Below are 17,795 nucleotides of genomic sequence, written 5' to 3'. Positions count from 1 at the left end.
CAGAGCCAGCTTCATGGGGGAAACCACACTGGTTCAGTGTACACTTTGGAATGGAGGCAGTTTCTTGAGGCTGCTATTCTCCGCTTCTGTGAGCACGCTACAGCAAGGCTCTCAGAATTCCTCTGAGTGGTGCTCTACACTCTAGTTCCTGCCTGGAACTGCTGGGCATTTCCCATTGGGATGGAGTTGCAACTGCTTCCATACAACTTTTCTGGTCAGCCTTTCCCTTTTCATCTACTTGGCCCATGAGGCTGGTCACAGGGCCTGCAGTGATGGTTCCTGTGGGCTTGCTCTCTATGATCTCCTTAAGTTCTGGGAGGTCCCCTTCCCTTCCCTACTGGGGAAGGTTTGGATTTTGTCTTTTGTTCATGGATGGATCTCAGTGTCCTAGAACAGTGCTTGGCCTGCAACAGCCATTAATGAAACCTATGGAATCAAATGGCCCTGGAGGGTCTAAGGGTCATGTCTAAAAAGGCTAGAACATTGTCAGTTTCTTCCTGTCTTTAAGGATGGAGCCTATGTGATCTAGTTCAAACTGCTTACAGACATTTGGGTCCCCTATCTTTGACCTCTGGTTTCCCAGGAGCTAGTTGGCCTACAAGTTTTCCTTGTGCCTCTTCTCAAGTGCAGGTGGGTTTTCTTTGTTGTTGGTGGTGGTGGTAGTGGTGGTGTTTGTTTGTTTTCTGTTTTGTTTTTTGGCTGGGACCAGAGAGCTCAGTTTTGGCTGGACTCCTGTCTGTCCTATCATTCTTCCAAATGGAACTCTGGGTCATTCTACCCTCATTTTCTCTTGTCTTCATTTTTGACCTAACAGAAACTGCCTTTGCTGCGTGTCACCAGGGCTTTTGCTTCTCGGAAGTGGGAACATTGAGGTTCTGCCTCACCAGCCCTTCATTGTCAGCCACGAACTACCCCCTATTGAGGCCTCTAGGCCTGCTCCCGGCAGGCCATTGAGAGGGGCAGATGTGGCTTCCGGCTGAGGTGGGCAGGGCAGGGAGGGATGGACTGAAGCTATGGAGCAGTTGCCAATCAGTAGTGGCCAAAGGCTGCTGGGGTGGGTGTGTGGTGGGGGGCGAAGCAGATTGAGGAGAGGCAGAGTGTGATGGGAGGATTTAGGGAGGATTTAGCCTGAGGGCTAAGAAGAGGTGCAGGCGGATTTCCGTCTTGGATGCGGTGCCTAAGGCGAGGTCCAAGCTAAAGCAAGATTTTGAGGGCGGGGTCAGAGGTGTTGAGGGCGGGGTCAGGACGAGTAGAGGATCGGGGCGGTGCTGGCAGCGGATCGGCACGGCGCTCACGCCCCGCGTTACTAAAGTGCTGAGAAGTGGGAAAGAACGGTGTGAGGGGGGATCAGAGTGGTGTTGAGAGAAGGGCCGGGGCCGTTGGCCGTGGTGGGCTACGGGCGGTGCTCGGGGAAGGGTCAGGGAGGTGGGAAGCTTAGAGGGAAGCTGCTGAGCGCCAGGATCGGGACTGTGAGGACGGGATGGGCGGCGGTGGTTGCGGGAGGGGGCGACGGGGCGGTCCTGGGGGCGGGGCCCGGGCGCCGAGCGGCCGGAGATGGGCGGTGCTGGGGCGCAGGGCGGCTCGCCCCGCCCTGAAGGCGGCGCTCGAGCGGGCCTAAGGTAGCCGCGGGCCGGCGCGGCTCCGACGGCGGGCGGGGGCCGCGCGGAGGGCCGGGCGCTGCTCTCCCGGGCGGAGCCGAGTCCGCGGGGCTCCGGGCGGGGCGGGGCCGTCGGTCGGCCGGCCGCGCAGCTCGTCCAGGTGCTGCGGCGGCTCCACGTAGCCAGGCGGCCGCGGCTAGGGCACACGGACCTCGGCCCGCGGCTGCCGTCAGCCCGGGGCGGGCCCTGCGCCCCAGGACTCCCGCGGAGCCATGGCGGGCCCGGGCCCGGGGGACCAGGACGAGCACTACGATTTCCTGTTCAAGCTGGTGTTGGTGGGCGACGCGAGCGTGGGCAAGACGTGCGTGGTGCAGCGCTTCAAGACCGGCGTCTTCTCCGCGCGCCAGGGCAGCACCATCGGCGTCGACTTCACCATGAAGACGCTGGAGATCCAGGGCAAGCGGGTCAAGGTGGGAGGCGGCGCGGCCCGCTGCTCTGCCCTCGGCGGGCGGTCCCTGGCCAGTCCCTCAGCTCCCCCCTCTTTCGGAACGGGCTCAGGCCTTGGTGTCCGAGCTGGGTTCAGATCCGAGAGCACCGCCTGGGGCTCTGGGAGTGGTGACAGTGGGCGACCGGATCGTGGAGGTGGAAGCCGACCCCTTACCCCTCTCCCCCACCCCCACCCCAACCCCCGCGCTCACGGCGTGGGGACTCCTCCGAAATAACTTGCAGTGGAGGGCGACCTGCGGGCCGTTCCGTGAGCGCCGCGCATGCCGGGACAGACCCTTCCCTGCGCGGCCCTCTGGGGAGCACTCAGCCAGATAACGACATCCCCGTGACCAACCGGGAGGGACCAGGAAGTAGTGGCTGCTACGACCGGAGGGCCAAAAGTTTTTGTCAGAATTTCCTCCCTGGCCACGCCTCTCCGCAGTCTCTTTTAGGAACCCGGTGTTGGAACTCGACTCCGCTAGGACCAGCGGGAGGTGGGGGTGGGGGTGGGGGCTTCCCCAACTAGGGGTTGATAGAAACTGAAAACTTCACAGATACCGGAAGGTGGGGGAGAGAACCAAACTTTGGCAATGACCCCAGCAGAAACAGCAGGATGTGGTCGCCACAATGTCCTGGCAATGATTTGATAAATAATATTTGTGATGAATGAAATCAGCTTCTTAACCTAGGTGTCTGCCCTCCCTAAAACGGTAGCATCCTGGACAGGACACAGCATTGTTCCTCCTCACAGAGGCGCTCAGTAACTTTCCCTACAGAAACCCTTTGCCGTTTTTTCGTGGTTTCAAGTTCAGAAGGATCTTCAAGACAGCTCTTCTAAGTACTGGGTGGGGGCTGTCCTTATGTTTTCAGGAAGTGAAGCCCAGGGATGGAAGTCTCTTGACCCTGTTGCTGCTGTGGCTCTGCTTCTTTGGGTGGCTGTAGGCCTGTTCTCTGTTGCCCTTGGCTGTGACTCTCAGCTTTTTGTTTCTATAAAGTTGGGATAATTTCTGGGTGTTGCCTCTCTCTCCTGTCCCATCGTGTAGAAAAAAGCGAGTCAACGATCATTTTTTCATTTGGCCACAGTGTCTCTAGAGATTTGCCTGCAAGGTTTTAAACAGGCTTTCGGGTTTCGGTATATTTTGGTTTCTGGAGGTGGAGAAGGGCCAGGTGCAGGCAGGCATATTGAGTTGTTCTGGACCATCCCTTTGGAGCAGGTGGCCAGGGAAGGGCTGTCAGGTGGAGTGTGCCTGTGGTCAAGTTTGTGCCCTCTGATAATGCCAGCAGTCTGCATCCAGAGTGCAGCGTGAAAACGGAAGCATAAGGAGAATGGTTCCCTTTTGGAAAGCTGTCAGCCCATGCCCAGTGTGTGTGTGTATCTCTGTGCTGACTGGTCAAGGAGGGGCCAGTGTGCCTGTTTACCCGTGGAGATAACCTGTCCCCTAGTGCAGCCCTGCTCGGACTGTGCGCTTGAGCTTACGTTATGCAATACAGGAGCATGCAGCCTGTTGTTGCTTTTCCTTGTGGCCACTCCAGCTTTTCCTCTTAGGAGACGGCCTCCCGGGCCTGGGAGTAGCAGAGCTGTGTGTGTGGTAATACCTCAGAGCTGTGCTGGTTGTCCTTTCTAGCAGCTCTTGTGAGTCAGCTGCTTAATGGTGTGTTCTGCAGGCAGGAGGGCATGGTTATTCTGTTTGCGGTGCTGAGGCTTGAACTTAGGCCTGACTCCCACCTGAGCAGGGCTTTGCAAGAGTTTGAGGAACCTTAGAGACAGACCTGCCACCTGCTGCCCTAGCCCTGCTGAGGTTGGGAGTTCCTGGAGCAGGTTGGGAAGGACAAGAAGGCCTTTGCTTCTCACAGGTTAGAGCAGAACCAACTGCATTCAGTTCTGTGTTTCAGTTTTCTTATTCGTTTAGAGTTCTGCTCTAGTGGAAATCTGAAAGTAAGAGCTCCAGTCAAGTTCTTTCTTTCTCTAGTCACTTCCCATTACATCCCTTGTACTAGCTCTCCAACTCTGTTCTCTAACCTCTCTAGCCCTCTTCTTTAAACATGCCAAGGCTGGTCCTGCCTCACCACCTTTTCATGTTTCCCCTTCTTGTCCTGCTGTGGCTGTAGACCCTTGTGTAATGATACTTAGCAGGTTCTAGCATGAATGCTGCTTTCCCACAGCGTTCCCCCCCCTCCCACCCCGTGACCTCCCAGGTCTTTTTTCCCTATTGTCTATGTGCTTATAGCACTTACCTAGACTTGAAATTACCTGGATTGTTTGTCTCTTCCTGTTGAAGATAAGGCCCTTAAACACCCAGATCCTGTTGGCGGGTGTCAGACATGTGTCCATTATGCCTGTTTACTGGTTAATATTTATAGAGAAGAAGCCAAAGCCAAGAAGAGTGAAGTCACTGGCTTACTTGAGGTCTCCTGTAAGTCAGGGGCAAAAAGCAGGATTTGAAATCTGTTTGGCTGGCTTCTGGGTACAGTGGTCACTTTCTGATTCCCTCTGTTCCTGGAAAGGTGGTCCAAAGTTCTGAAGGGTGACAAATGCAGCAAACCAGTGCACTCACTGGGAGCAGAGTATGTGCCTGGGCTTATTTTTCTCTTCCTCTCTGTTTTGTTTGTTTTTGTTTTTTGTCCAAGATAGAGCTTCATGCAGTCTAGGCTGGCCTCAAACTCAATATATAGCTGAGGACACCCTTGAACTTGGGATCCTCTTGCATCTACTTCCCTAGTGCTGGGGCTACAGGCATCTACCACCACAACCAGTGTTTATACTTAGGAATCTTATAAATATTTTCAGTAAGAGCTGGCACCAGAATATTTCAGGGTATTTATCAGCTAATAGGAACTTTGAGATAGGCCCACCCTGGGGGCTGGTTAGATGACTCAGCAAGTAAGGTCCTGGGCCTGAGTTTGATCCCAGAACCCAGGGTGCAAGATGAGAATGGGCTTCTGAAAGTTGACCCCTGACCTCCCTACAAATGCCATGGTGTGTGTGGACCTTCCTATATATGTGCCTGTTCAACACACACACACACACACACACATACACACACACACACGTTATATATGGACAAACGGTGAATTAAAAAAAATAGCCCACTCAGGTCACACAAACGGCTGTGGAAGTCCACAAGCCTGTTCCTTTGATGTGTCCTGGATTTGTCCGAGGGCTGAATGTAGCACATGAATTGGAGTGCCGTTTGTCTTTCTGACTGGAGAATCTGAACAAGAACATGAGGCCAGGAGCCTGAAGGGTTGAGTCTTCTGTCCTAGCAGGTGGAGTTCTTTCTTGTAGCCTCAGGCTTCTTCATCTATGAAATGGGACTAATGACCCTTCACCTACTTGTGAATGTTGTTGAAAAACTGTGGACATGCTTGGAAGCACTTAAAAATGTCCTGGCTTGTTTTTTAAGAATTGTATTTTACATTCTATTGTGATGATGATATGTGTGTGAGAGCACGCCTGCCTGCCTGCCTGCCTGCCTGTGGGTGTGTGGAGTTGGTGCAACGGCAGGCGTGACGTCACAGGACGACTTGCAGGAGTCCCTTCTCCTCTCACCTCGGGTCCTGCCGATGGAAATCAGGTTGGCAGGCTTGGCTGCCAGCACCTTTACCCACTGTGTCCTCTTGCTGGTCCTTCCTATCCCTTTTTAAACAAGTAGATGATCTGTTCATGCGGTTCAAATTACAAAATTACCCTGAGCCTAATACCCAGAAAATAGACAGTGCTACAAACTTCTTTTTTTGTCCCCCAAATGTCTTGTAAATTAAGCAAAAACTGATGGTACAAACAAGTAAAAGGGTTTGTTTCACCATTGCTCTTGTTGCGTTTTCCTCTCTGGATGAGAAGGGCTGTGAACTTGCTTCTCCATTCTGACTTCCCCCTGCTGCACTGGCCCCTAGAAGAGCTCAGCTCTAGACCGGGGGTCCATTCCACTGCTTCTCACTTCCCTTAGGTAGCCACACAAAGGCCTGTTATGTAAACTTGGTTTTTCAGATCACTGGGCACACAGGCCTCAAGTACAAGCAGTCTGGTTAGGACTTCATGAAGGCTCCACATGGCTTCATCAGGCCTCCTGGCCACTTGGGGGAGACACCGTTACACCTCCTTCATGGAATCTGTGCCTGTGGACCAGGGCTTCCAGCTCAGTGCCCTGGACTCAAGTGTTCTTTGTTTTCATAGCTACTCCTATAGCTAATTCTGTTACTTCCAAAGTAGGGGTAGGGAGGGTTTAAAAGGAAGTGTGTGTGTGTTTCAATGCTGATGATGGAATCCAGGCCCCCATGCACTCCTGTGCTCTCCTGCTGAGCTACACTCCCAACCCAGAACATTTTTGCTTGTCTTCCCAGTTCTGCCAGTCAAGATCTGGCTTCTTATCTGTGCATTTCCTATTCAGATAAAATCAATTTGACTTTTCAGTTCTGCTCAGAAATAGCAGAAGGACTGTTAGATAAGACAGGGTTCTAGGTCACCGTGATTTTATACAGGAATCTGTTCTTGATACCAACGGCCACCAACCTTACTGTAAACTAAACCTTGCCTCCTGAGGATTCTTACTGGCCTCAGGCAGTGCTCACGTGGGAAGAGAGACAGAGATAGGCCTGTAGAGGCAAACTCAGCCTAGCACATATTGCCTCGGGCATCCTGTGGGCCCTTTTCTAACTTAGACACAGATGCTCCCCTCCCGGATTGCTGGCAGAATGGGTGGTGATGGTGTGTTAGTACCTGAGCGAGGGAGTGGCATGCGGAGCCAGGAGTGGTGGGGTCTCCTCAGCCTGTTTGCCATTCCTCTGTTCTCTTTTGCTCCCCACCCCTTACTCTGTAGGCCAGCGTGACCTTGAACTTGTGATCCTCTGTCTCCACCTCCCAAGTTCTGGTATTTCCACTGTCTGCTAGCATGCCTGGCTCCTGTGTGGTTTCTCAGGGTAGTTGGGGCTTGAGTCAAGGTTAGTAACAGGAGGAGCAGTGCTTTTGTGCATCTTACCCATCTCTCAACCCTCCTCTCTCGTTCTGTGTGGTCTTTGCAACCACCCCTCTGGGAGATGTCTCCATCGTACAATGGGAGGAAAGGTGGCCTGGAGTCTTGAACCAGAGCCTAGCCTTCTGATTGCTAGTCAGGAGCCGTTCTGGCATTGTGGTGTTATATCCTCTCCTGTTGGCGGCAAGCACACAAAATCTGCACGTGAGGGAGGTGAGCATCTGTGTAAAATCTTGTCACGGGGGCCAGTGAAGGTGGCTTAGTGCTTTGCTTGCTGCAAAACCTGACAACCAGAGCTGGGTCCCTGGGACCCTCATGGTAGAAGGAGATAATCAGCTCCTGGACGTTGTCCTCTGACCTCCATGCTAGTGTAGCACACACGTGCTCCTCTCTCCCGAGTGAGTGGTATTTAAAAATTAAAGAAAATCTGGTGATGTTGTATCATTTGCATCATACATGTTGATTAGCAGTATTGTTTCAACAATGTATTTTTATAAACAAATATTTGTTCAAATGAATTGGGCAGTGTTGAAAAGGACCACTGTGAATAAGAGAGAAAACTCGTCTTCCAGACTAATGTTTGAATACAAAATGCTTTATTCACATTGCAATAGAAACCAAGCGAATGCTGCTAAAGAACCTCTGGCCTGCTGAGTCCTTGGGTAAGGACCCTTTGTCATTAATAGCTTCTTAGGCACCATTTAACACCCTCTCTTTTTTTGTTGTCATTGTGTGAGGCAGGGTCTCATTTTGTAGCCCTGGCTGGCCTGTGCTTGCTGTACGGCTTGAGGTAGCTTAACATTCGGAACAGCCCTCCTGTCTAAATAGCTGAGATGGCAAGCTTGCCCACACCTGGCCTCCTCTACCCTTAATTGCATCACTTTGTCTTGGAGACCCCCTATTCCTAGAAAGCCAGCCCTCACTTTAATATTTGAGACTTGGTTCTTTTATTGACAATTCTGGAGATTGAACCCAAGACCCTGCACATGATGGGCAAGCCTTATCACTGAGCTGTATGTTCAGCTCTTTTTTGTTCTAATTAATTTTTGTTGTGTAGGGCTGATTGACGTAGAATTTACTGTGTAGCTTAGGTCGACCTCAGTGCTGTGGTCCTCCTGTCTCAACTTTCCAAATGCTGATGTGAACCACCATGTTGACATCAGACTTCATTTTGGACCAAAGAACTGTTAGCACAAAGGCAGGCCCTCGTGGCCTGTTGACTGTCTTTAATCAGATCCAGCCCTGAAAACCTGCCAAAAAAGAAAGTACAAGGTTACAAAAAGAACTCTGCATGGAGAGAGTCAATGCGGATTGAACATTCAGAACTATCGTTTTAAAAAGCCAGCTCTGAGAGGAATAGTACCCATCAAAACACTGAAGTCCTAAGTTGTGATGTCAAAAATTCAGTCACATCACTATATTTTTCAGTCACATCTGTATTTGTATTTGTTTTTGTTCTAATTATATGTATGTGTATATATATATACACACACATACATACATATACATTTATATATATATACACACACACACATATATAATTTAAATTTTTTTGAGGCAGGGTCTTATTATGTAGCCCTCGCTGGCCTGACACTGCCCATACAGACTGGACCAGCCTGGAATGCATAGAGATCAGCCTGCTTCTGCCTAAAGGATGCTAGGATTAAAGGCCTGTGCCACCACTTCCAGCTTTATTTTTGAAATAGGATCTGTGTTGACAAGCTTGGTCTGATACTCCTGGGCTCAAGGGCTTGTCCTGCTTCAGTCCCTAGGTAGCTGGGATTAAAGGCATGAGTCACTGGATCTGGTTTAAAATCCCATTGGGATGGTGTCCATTCAATCAAGGACACATGTAAAGCCTGAGGGCTGATGCTTATCAGGTTTGATTGCACAAGCCTCAGGCAGGAGGGTTGCTAGTTCAAAGCCTGGCTGACTTAGTGAGACCCTGTCTCAAGAACCAACCAATGGGAGTCTGGGAGGTGGCTCGGTGATTAAAGGTGCTTTCCGCCAAGCCTGACCTGAGTGTGACCCTGGGATCCACAGTGGGAGAAAAGTTGTCCTCTGGTCTCCACATGCACACCCCTTTCCTGCACGCAAAAATAAATAAAATGCAATAAAAAATAAAACAAGAAACCAAACAACCCACCAAACAAACAAAACCAGTTCTCATTGCTGGAGTGTGTGCTTGCGTGCCCTGTACCATTCCCAGTACTGTAAGAAGTGAAAGACAGCTAGCGGGTTCACTTTAGGCTAGAGGGCACACGCCGGTCCTGAAGACAGTTCTGACATGTGGTGGGCTGTGACGAGCTTTTACTAAACGTGTCTCAATTTTCCTTTTATTTTTCTTTTTGAGACAGGGTCTCTCTATTATGTAACTGTGGCTGTCTTGGAATTTGCTGTGTGGACCAGGCTGGTCTTGAGCTCACAGAGATCCACCTGCCTCTGTCTTCTCCTGAGTACTAGGATTAAAGGCGTGCTCCACCATGCCTAGTTCTTTCTACATTTAACTTGTTTTATGTGTGCAAACGGTGAGCTCTGTGTTGGGTTCCGTGTGCATGTCCGGTGTCCGCAGAAGCCAGAAATGGATGTTAGATCCCTGGAACTGGAGTTACGGACAGTTATGAGCAGCCATGTAGGTACTGGGAATGGAACCTGGTCCTCTCAAAGAGCAGTAAATGCTCGTAACACTGGGCCACCTCTCCAGCCGACTTTAATTTCGGAAGCGGCAGCTTTTGAAGGGGGACTAAGTGCACCTCGACTTGAGACCTACTAGTTTGTCCTCCGTCCCACAGGCATGGGTTAGTTCTCATCACTGTAACAGAACACTAAATAAGACAACAGACAAACAAGCAAATAAATAAATAAGCAAATGGAATAATGGCTTATTTTAGGTCACAGTGTTAGAGGATTCTATGTATTTTCCTTGGCTGCGTTGGGCTGGCAGCATAGTGCATTATAGGAGCATGTAGCTGAGGAAGACTTGAGAAAGAGAGAGAGAGATCTCAACACTTCTCCAAAATGATGTTCCCAGGGCTGGAGAGATGGTTCAGTGGTTAAGAGCACTGGCTGCTCTTCCAGAGGTCCTGGGTTCAATTCCCAGCACCCACATGGCTGCTCACAACTATTTGTAACTCCTGTTCTATGTGCTCTGACACCATCATACAGACAATGCAGGCAAAATGCCAGTGTGCATAAAATAAAAATCAATTATTTTAAAAATATCATGTCCCCAATGAACCAACTTCCTTCTACTGGTTCCACTTTAGAAAGTTCTGTCACCTACCGTTAGTGCCACACGCTGGTCCCCAAAGCTGTAAGGGTGTAAGGAGAGGTCAGTCCCGGCAGCAGTTGGCTGTCTCTGAGGAAAGAAGTCCGTTCACACCAGGTGACTGTTAGATTGCCATTGCTGTGGCCGAGGAGTGTAGAAACTGGGTGAGCTTTTAGTGCTGGGGGTCAAACATGAGGCTTAACTTAAGCTCTTTCACCAGCTCCCAAATTACTTTTTTAAAACTTAACTTTGCATTCCTGGGAATTGATCATAGCGCCCCACGCATGCTCTGCAGGCAGTCTACCACTGACCTAAATTCCTAGCACAATATTTAAAGATGTGTTTGTTTCTTTTGTTTTTGAGACAGGGTTTCTCTGTGTAGCCTTGGCTGTCCTGGACCCACTTTGTAGACCAGGCTGGCCTTGAACTCAGATCTGCCTGCCTCCTAGAGTGCTAGAATTACAGGCGAGTGCCACTGTTCCGTTGCTAGGATAGACTTTTAACTCTGTTATTCCCACTTTGCTTCTTGGCATATTGAGAACCATTGCCTTGCTTGTTACCCCAAGCAAGCTCACTTATTAGAATCTGTGCTTAGCCTGTTCAAGGTCCAGGGTTCCATCCTCAGCTCTGAAGGGAATGCAGTCTTTCCAAGGGTTCAAGCTGACCATTGCAGCTCAGTGGTAGAGCAACTTGCTAAGCAAGTTGCTTAGCTTAACCCCTCCCCCACTCCCACCCCCACCTTCCCTGGTGATAGAGAGAGCTGGAGTTTAGAGACTTAACTGTGGAGGCTCTGCGAGCCAACAAGGGCAGAACTTGTGGTCTCAACTCTAGGCTTGGTGCTATGGCCTCATGGCTAGTAAGTAGTAGGTGGGTGGCCTGAGCTTCCAGGAAGGGAAGAGGGGTTGTTGGGAGCAATCGGTCTTTTCTGAGCAACTGAGGCAGGACTTGTCAAAGGCAAACATGTCAAGACATCCAGGCAAGAGTTTGATTCTTGAGATTTCCTGAGAAACTTTCCCCATGCTGAGGGAGCCTTGCAGACAGTGAGGGGCTAGGGTTGCAGGCTCGGAACAGCACCGCCACAGCTTCTCTCCTTTGACACTGGAGAGGTAAAGAGGGACCTTGCACTGGGCTTGTAGCTCGGCTGGCGGAGTGTGTGCCCCACGTGCCTGTCATCCTAAGATTCGGAAGATGGAGACAGGAGGATCAGAAGTTCAAGGTCCCTTTTGGCTACATAGAGGATTCCAGGCCAGCCTGGAAATATGAGATCCTGTCTCAAAATAACAAGGTTGATCTTTTTACTATTTCAGTTAGATAGGAAATGCTGACAGCTCTGGCCACCCTGCTGGGTTCTGCCTGTCTGGATACTAGGCATTGTGGGCCAGTTCTCTTAGATGGGCTGACAATGGCCAGAGGAAACCTGCAGAAAGCTGGCACGGCTGTCCTTAGTCACATGGGCAGATACTGGTGTTGCCACAGAACTTCCATGTAGGAGTCACATTACTACAAGGGGTTAAAGTACTTTTTGATGCTGTGCCTTGACCTTGTGTGTTGAGGGAGTGGGGGAACTCTGGGTGCAGACATTGACATCCCTCTGATGTTGTCTCTCTTCAATGAACCCTCTTTGTATGCCTCCAGTTGATGTCCTCAGGCCAGTGTATCTTCACTTCTTATCCTCGCTTGTTCACTGTCAGGTCAAGACTTGCTCTGGGCCCTGTGGTGGAGGTAAACACTGTTGAATGCACTTAACTCGCTACCAATGGAAACGATAGGCCTTTATTATAAGCACCCTTTTATAATGTTCATTTTTCCGCTAAGTAAGTTAAGATTTGGGGGGCTGTCTTAGGGTTTCTATTGCTATGAAGAGACATGACCACAGCAACTCTTAAAAAAAAAACAACACTAAATTGGGGCTGGCTTACAGTTTCATAATGGTTTAGTCAGGAAGCATGGCAGCACGCAGGCCAACATTGCTGGAGAAGGAGCTGAGAGGTCTCCATCCTGATCCACAGGCAACAGGAAGCTGTTCCACATTGGGCGTAGCTTGCACAGATGAGACCCCAAAGCCTGCCCCTAAGGTGACACACTTCTTCCAAAAGGCCACATCTACTCCAACAAGACCAAACCTAATAGTGCCACTCCCTATGGGTCAGGCATTCGAATACGGGCGTGAGTGGGGCCCATAACCTTTTCAAACCAGGGACCAACAGGATTTGACAGCTACTAAACTCTCCCTGGTACCCTGGCCTCCTTGAGCAGAGGATTATCAGCCAGGTAGCTGGCTCTGACTGGCTTCCTGGCTCTCATGCTGATTTGAACACTCCATGGATTCCTTGAGGAAGCTATACAACAACCACAGCAGACCTCCAACTCCTGAGCGATCATGGTGTCTTGACTGCTTCAAACAACTTGTGCTAGACCTTTGCCATCGTGAGCTTAGCCGCCGTTTAAACTCAGGACAGAAGGGGGAGACACTTTTCTGGTGGCTCCACAGAAGACCTGTGATTAGGCAAGCATGGTCGTCGAGCTGTTTGACTGACTATACCAAGATGGTGCAGAGGCCCTTGGCACAGCACCTGTTTAAGAAGTCAGTTCATGTTTACACTCAGCTGCAGGACACTGGCTTGTACTGAACCCTGGGGTGCAGCATCAGGTCAGGTGAAAGGCTTCTCCTGAAGGCTCTCTTCTTACCTACTCCGATCATGATTATTAGTAAAGTGGGGGTGGTGGTAACAAGTAGACACGGGCAGGGCCAGCAGCTGTGGCAGTGGCAGCAGTAGTAGCAGCAGCAGTTCTAGGGTGGCTGAAGAGTTCTTGAGAACGGCCAGGACAGAAACATGGGCATGGAGAAGGCAAACAAAGGGGCCAGAGAGCCAAAGGTGAAGAAAGAAAGGCTTTGAAGAGCTGGAGACCGGAAACCGCTAGCTCCAGTTGCCTGAAGAGTTCCAAGGAGCTGCCAGGTCTTAAGGGTGGCCGGTGGTGGTGGTGATCCTAGACACATCAGGCTTGAGAGCTGTGACACCAACCGCTGTAGGAGCTAAGGCTCTAATATTGAGGTTCCCTAGGGAGTGTAATGCAAGCCTTGGGCCACTTGTGATTAAAAGCCAGAGCAGTGAGCCTCCAACCTCAGGACCCAGAGACATAGCCTTAGGCTATTGAAACCTGGAGCTTGAGCTGTAAAGCTGCCATTCTAGCCCAGGGGCACCGGTGGTAGGAGGGGGTGGAGCTTGCCAGCTCTAAGAGAACTTTCCTTAGCTGTTCGCGGTTCTTCTCCAGACAGCAGAAGGACCCCAGCCACGCAAGTATGGACTTGCCCAACTACTCCCCTTCCCGTGCTGTGCGACCTCTGCCTTTCATCAGCTAGTATAACACTGGGGCTTTTGCAGCATTGGAGAACTGCAGCTAAGTTCTTCCCTAGAGGACAGAGCACAGGCAGAGGAGGCTGGTGGGAGGAGGAGCCCTCAAACATTACCTCCTGGTTTGACTCATGTCCCAAGACATCATAAAAAATAGCGCAGGAACTTGTATTTGGGTCAGTCTGACCATCTCGGTTTTGCCTTGAGAACTAACTTTTCCAAGGTTCTCTTCTAAGGAGAAGAAGTCTGGAACTTTCCACTGCCTGTTTACTCAGGACAGACTGTTTCCATTGGGAGGGACAGGACAGGACACAGATCTTGGGACTGAACTTCCAGAGATGTTTTTAACTTAATAAACAGGGTGGATTCACCATAGCTATGTGACTTACTCAGTGAACCATGAATCCCTGGAAAGCAGCTTGCAGCCCCCTGCTTGTGTGTGTGTGTGTGTGTGTGTGTGTGTGTGTGGCGGTACCTCATCCTCCCTGCCTAGCTCCTGAGGTCATCTTCATGGATACTTATGTAAAATAGATAATGCTCTCTATGGTGCGGTAGAGAGGCAGGAGCATGAAGGGAACAAGAAAGAGCGTGAGTGTCAGGGAGACCTATCCTAAGGTGACAGAGGATAGGTAGGAGAGTCTAAGTGCTGAGGCAGGACCCGATGATGCGGAAAGTATTGCGTCATCAGGGGCTTGTGGAGGCTTGTGGGCCAGCATAGGCTGGGAGTCATTCAATGGGGAACTTAAAAGAGCCCCACCCCCACCAAGGGTGGTGAATCCCTGTGCTCCCATTACAGGGTCAAAGAAGGGCCTGAAACCCACCATCCTTGCTTAATGTCAGAGGAAGGGTGGTGGTTTTCTGTTTGTTTGTTGTTGTCTTCTGAGCGTATGTGCTCTGAGAGCCCATTTGGTCCTTACTGGGACTCAGAAATGCTCTGAGCCCCCTGTTGCTCATGGGCACAACTCTAGATAGCAGCAGCCTAGAAACTTTTCTCCTGAAGGCCAGGTGCAGGCTGAGAAGGCTTGGCTGGAAGGATGAGAAGCAGGGTGGGCCAGGTGAGGGAGGGCAGAACCCAGCCCTGCTGGCCGCGCAGTGAGTGCACTGGTAGGGTGGTGTCGGTGTGCTAGCTACCCTTGGCGGTTTGAAGCTGATTCCTGTCTCTGCAGTGAAAAGGCCCTCAGCTTTGGCAATGCTCAAATTAACCTACAGGCAGCCGCCAGGGACTGGGGCTTTGAGTCTGATTGCAGGCCAGGCTCCTGGGACAGAACCAGCACCCATCCCTCCAGTTTGTATTGGTATTGGACACCTTCTTATGCCGGGCACTGTTGGACACAGGTCTGTCATTATGGAACTCACATGAAGGGGGGGGGGGAGTAAACACTAAAAAATGTGTGTGTGTGTCGTGTGTGTCTCTGTGTTGTGTCAGACAGTGAAGACGATTAAGATGGGGTCTGAGCTGGGGCTGTATAGCTTAGTGATAGAATTCTTGCTAGCATGCCCAAGATCCTGAGTTCCCGACGCTGTCCAGAAAGAAAGAAAGAAAGAAAAAGAAATTGGGGTGTGAGGGAGTAGATGGGACCGTTCTGTGGAGGTGATGAGTGTTTATTTGAATATAAAGGGAAGTCATCCAGGGCAAAAGCTTTGCTACTGTGACCTAGTAACTCAGAAAGCATGGATTTGATTGTTTTTGTTTTCTGTTTTTTCCCCCATCAGTTTTGCTATGATGTATAATTCTGTGTTTCTTCTTTTTGGGATTTGTTGATCTCCTTGGATCTTAATATTTTTTGAGACAGGGTTTCTCTGCGTAGCCTTGGCTGCCCTGGACTCACTTTGTAGACCAGGCTGACCTGGAACTCACAGAGATCTGCCTGTCTCTGCCTCCCTGAGCAGTAGGATGACAGGCGTGTGCCACCACGCCTTGCCCTCCCTGGATCTTAAAAATCAGTATCTTTTATCAGATGTAGAGACTTCTCGGCCATTTGTTCTTTCATTTCAAGTACACATCGCCTCTCCACTGCCCATGTCCAGCAGGGTGCTACCACAGGCGCTGGCATTTGTTAATGAAGAAATAAATGGTGGTGAAAGCCCCCACGCCCCATGCTGTGGCCAAGATGGATCGGCAGGCACCCACTGCCCCAGTCCAGCCGCCTCACCATCGACTGGAATCATTAGACCCAATACTGTACAACCAAGACCCAGTGAGCCTGCAGGAGAAATGCATAGCCTCTCTGCACCCTGGGAGCCAATCCCTCACCCGCAGACTCCAGGGGTCCACATATGCAGCTGGAATCAGGGTTAAGGGGAGAGCTAGTCCATGGAGGACTCCGTTCAGAATTGCCTCTTGGCTTGAGGGACCCTAGAGTTGTGAGGCAAGCTGCCCCCCCCCCCCCATTCTCTCTTCTTCCTCATACTGGATCTCTGAGTTGCCTTCCTTTCTTCCTTCCTTCCTTCCTTCCTTCCCTCCCTCCTTCTCTCCTTTCCTCCTTCCCTCCCTCATCCAGAGGCCAGAAGAGAGTCTGATTTCCTCCTGACATTTTCCATCTACTCCTTTTGTGGCAGGGTCTCTCCCCAAACTTGGGGCTTAAGTTTTCCTGACTAGGCTAGAAGCCAGCAAGTGTCAGTGATCCTGTCTCTGCCCCACATCAAGAGCTGAGGTTGCAGGTGTGTGGGAGATACCTGCTTTGTTGTGTGAGTGCTGGGACCCCAACTTTGGTCCTTTGGATTGCCCAGCAATCACTCAACCAATGAGCCATTTCTCCAGCCCTGAGTTGCTTTCTAAGGCACACAGAGGACTTCCTGGGAGCTGCCTTTAGGCTGGTAGACCCACAGTTGTGGACATGAGTCTGTGGGGCTGCCCGTGCTGTCCCTTTGACATCTTGACCCCCTTTCTTCAGCTACAGATTTGGGACACGGCTGGCCAGGAGCGGTTCCGAACCATCACCCAGAGCTACTACCGCAGTGCCAATGGGGCCATCCTTGCCTATGACATCACCAAGAGAAGCACCTTCTTGTCCGTGCCTCACTGGATCGAGGATGTGAGGAAGTACGCGGGCTCCAACATAGTGCAGCTGTTGATTGGTGAGCTGGGACAGGGGCTGGGAGCAAGCCTTCCGTCTGCTTCCCCCATTTTCTTTTCCACAACAGGGGCAAGCCTACAGGGCGGGGCTGAGCTTGGCCAGGAAGGGAGCCAGAAGTTCAACCAATAGTTTGGGAATCCTGATTGCCCTTGTCGGTTTCAAAGTTAGACTCAAAGTTGAGATTAGAAGGCTAGAAGGGTGCTGGAGTCTGCTTTGCAGTCCCTGTGTGCCAGACCCGTTATAGCTCTAAAACTGCCTATCATGCTCAGAGGAGCTGTGTGACTGGGTTGCCGCTCGGAGCTCCAGCACTTAGCCAGTGTGCTCGGGGCCCTACTGAGCACTGCAGAGGGGAAAAAAGCAATAAAAAGAAAATAAGCGGAGAGGCCACAGAGTAAGAACATTTTTTTCCATTTTAAAATTACATTTAGTGTGTAAGTGCCCTTGAGCATGTGTGCGTGCACGCGCGGATGCAGTGTCAGCACGTGCAGCAGCCGGAGGGCGGCTTGCCAGTCAGTCTGTCCTTCCACCAAGCAGGCGCTGGGACCGAACCAGGCCCCTGACTTGCTAACAGGTGTCTCATCTATCTATCTATCTATCTGTCTGTCTGTCTGTCTGTCTGTCTGCCTGCCTGCCTGCCTGCCTGCCTGCCTACCTACCTACCTACCTACCTACCTACCTACCTACCTACCTATCATCCATCTAGGATGTCTAGATGGTATACACATGCCCAAAGCACATGTGTGGAGGACGAAGGACAGCTTCCAGTCCTCCACCCCTTCCTCCATGTGGGTCCTGGGGATTGAATCAGTTACTTAAACAGAGAGCCCTTCGGCTCACTCGGTCAGCTTGCCAGCTGAGCGTGAGAGCGTTCACATAACAAAGGCACCTGACATGGTGGCTGCACCTGTCCGGCTCTCAGGAGACTCAGGCAGGAGGATTGCTTTAGTCGACAAGTACAAGTCTAGCCTGGACAGCCCAGTGAGAACCCTATCTATCTATCTATCTATCTATCTATCTATCTATCTATCTATCTATCTATCTAT

General features: G+C 50.8%; 1 protein-coding gene across 1 annotated transcript in view; it reads left to right on the top strand.

Moving 5' to 3' along the window:
• Nucleotides 1–1,651: 1,651 nt before the first annotated feature.
• Nucleotides 1,652–17,795, top strand: part of Rab43 (RAB43, member RAS oncogene family) — a 20,824-nt gene continuing 4,680 nt past the window's right edge. The window contains exons 1-2 of the mRNA XM_055617400.1: nt 1,652–2,068; nt 16,570–16,753. Coding sequence (XP_055473375.1) covers nt 1,871–2,068; nt 16,570–16,753 — 382 coding nt within the window. The 5' untranslated portion in view covers nt 1,652–1,870. The remainder of the gene's footprint in view (nt 2,069–16,569; nt 16,754–17,795) is intronic.

The sequence above is a fragment of the Psammomys obesus genome, unplaced genomic scaffold (assembly GCF_907164565.1).
Source record: "Psammomys obesus unplaced genomic scaffold, mPsaObe1.curated_primary_1811, whole genome shotgun sequence".
Lineage (NCBI taxonomy): Eukaryota > Metazoa > Chordata > Mammalia > Rodentia > Muridae > Psammomys > Psammomys obesus.
The sequence above is the reverse complement of the archived record's forward strand: the minus strand, read 5'-3'. Positions and strand labels throughout refer to the sequence as shown.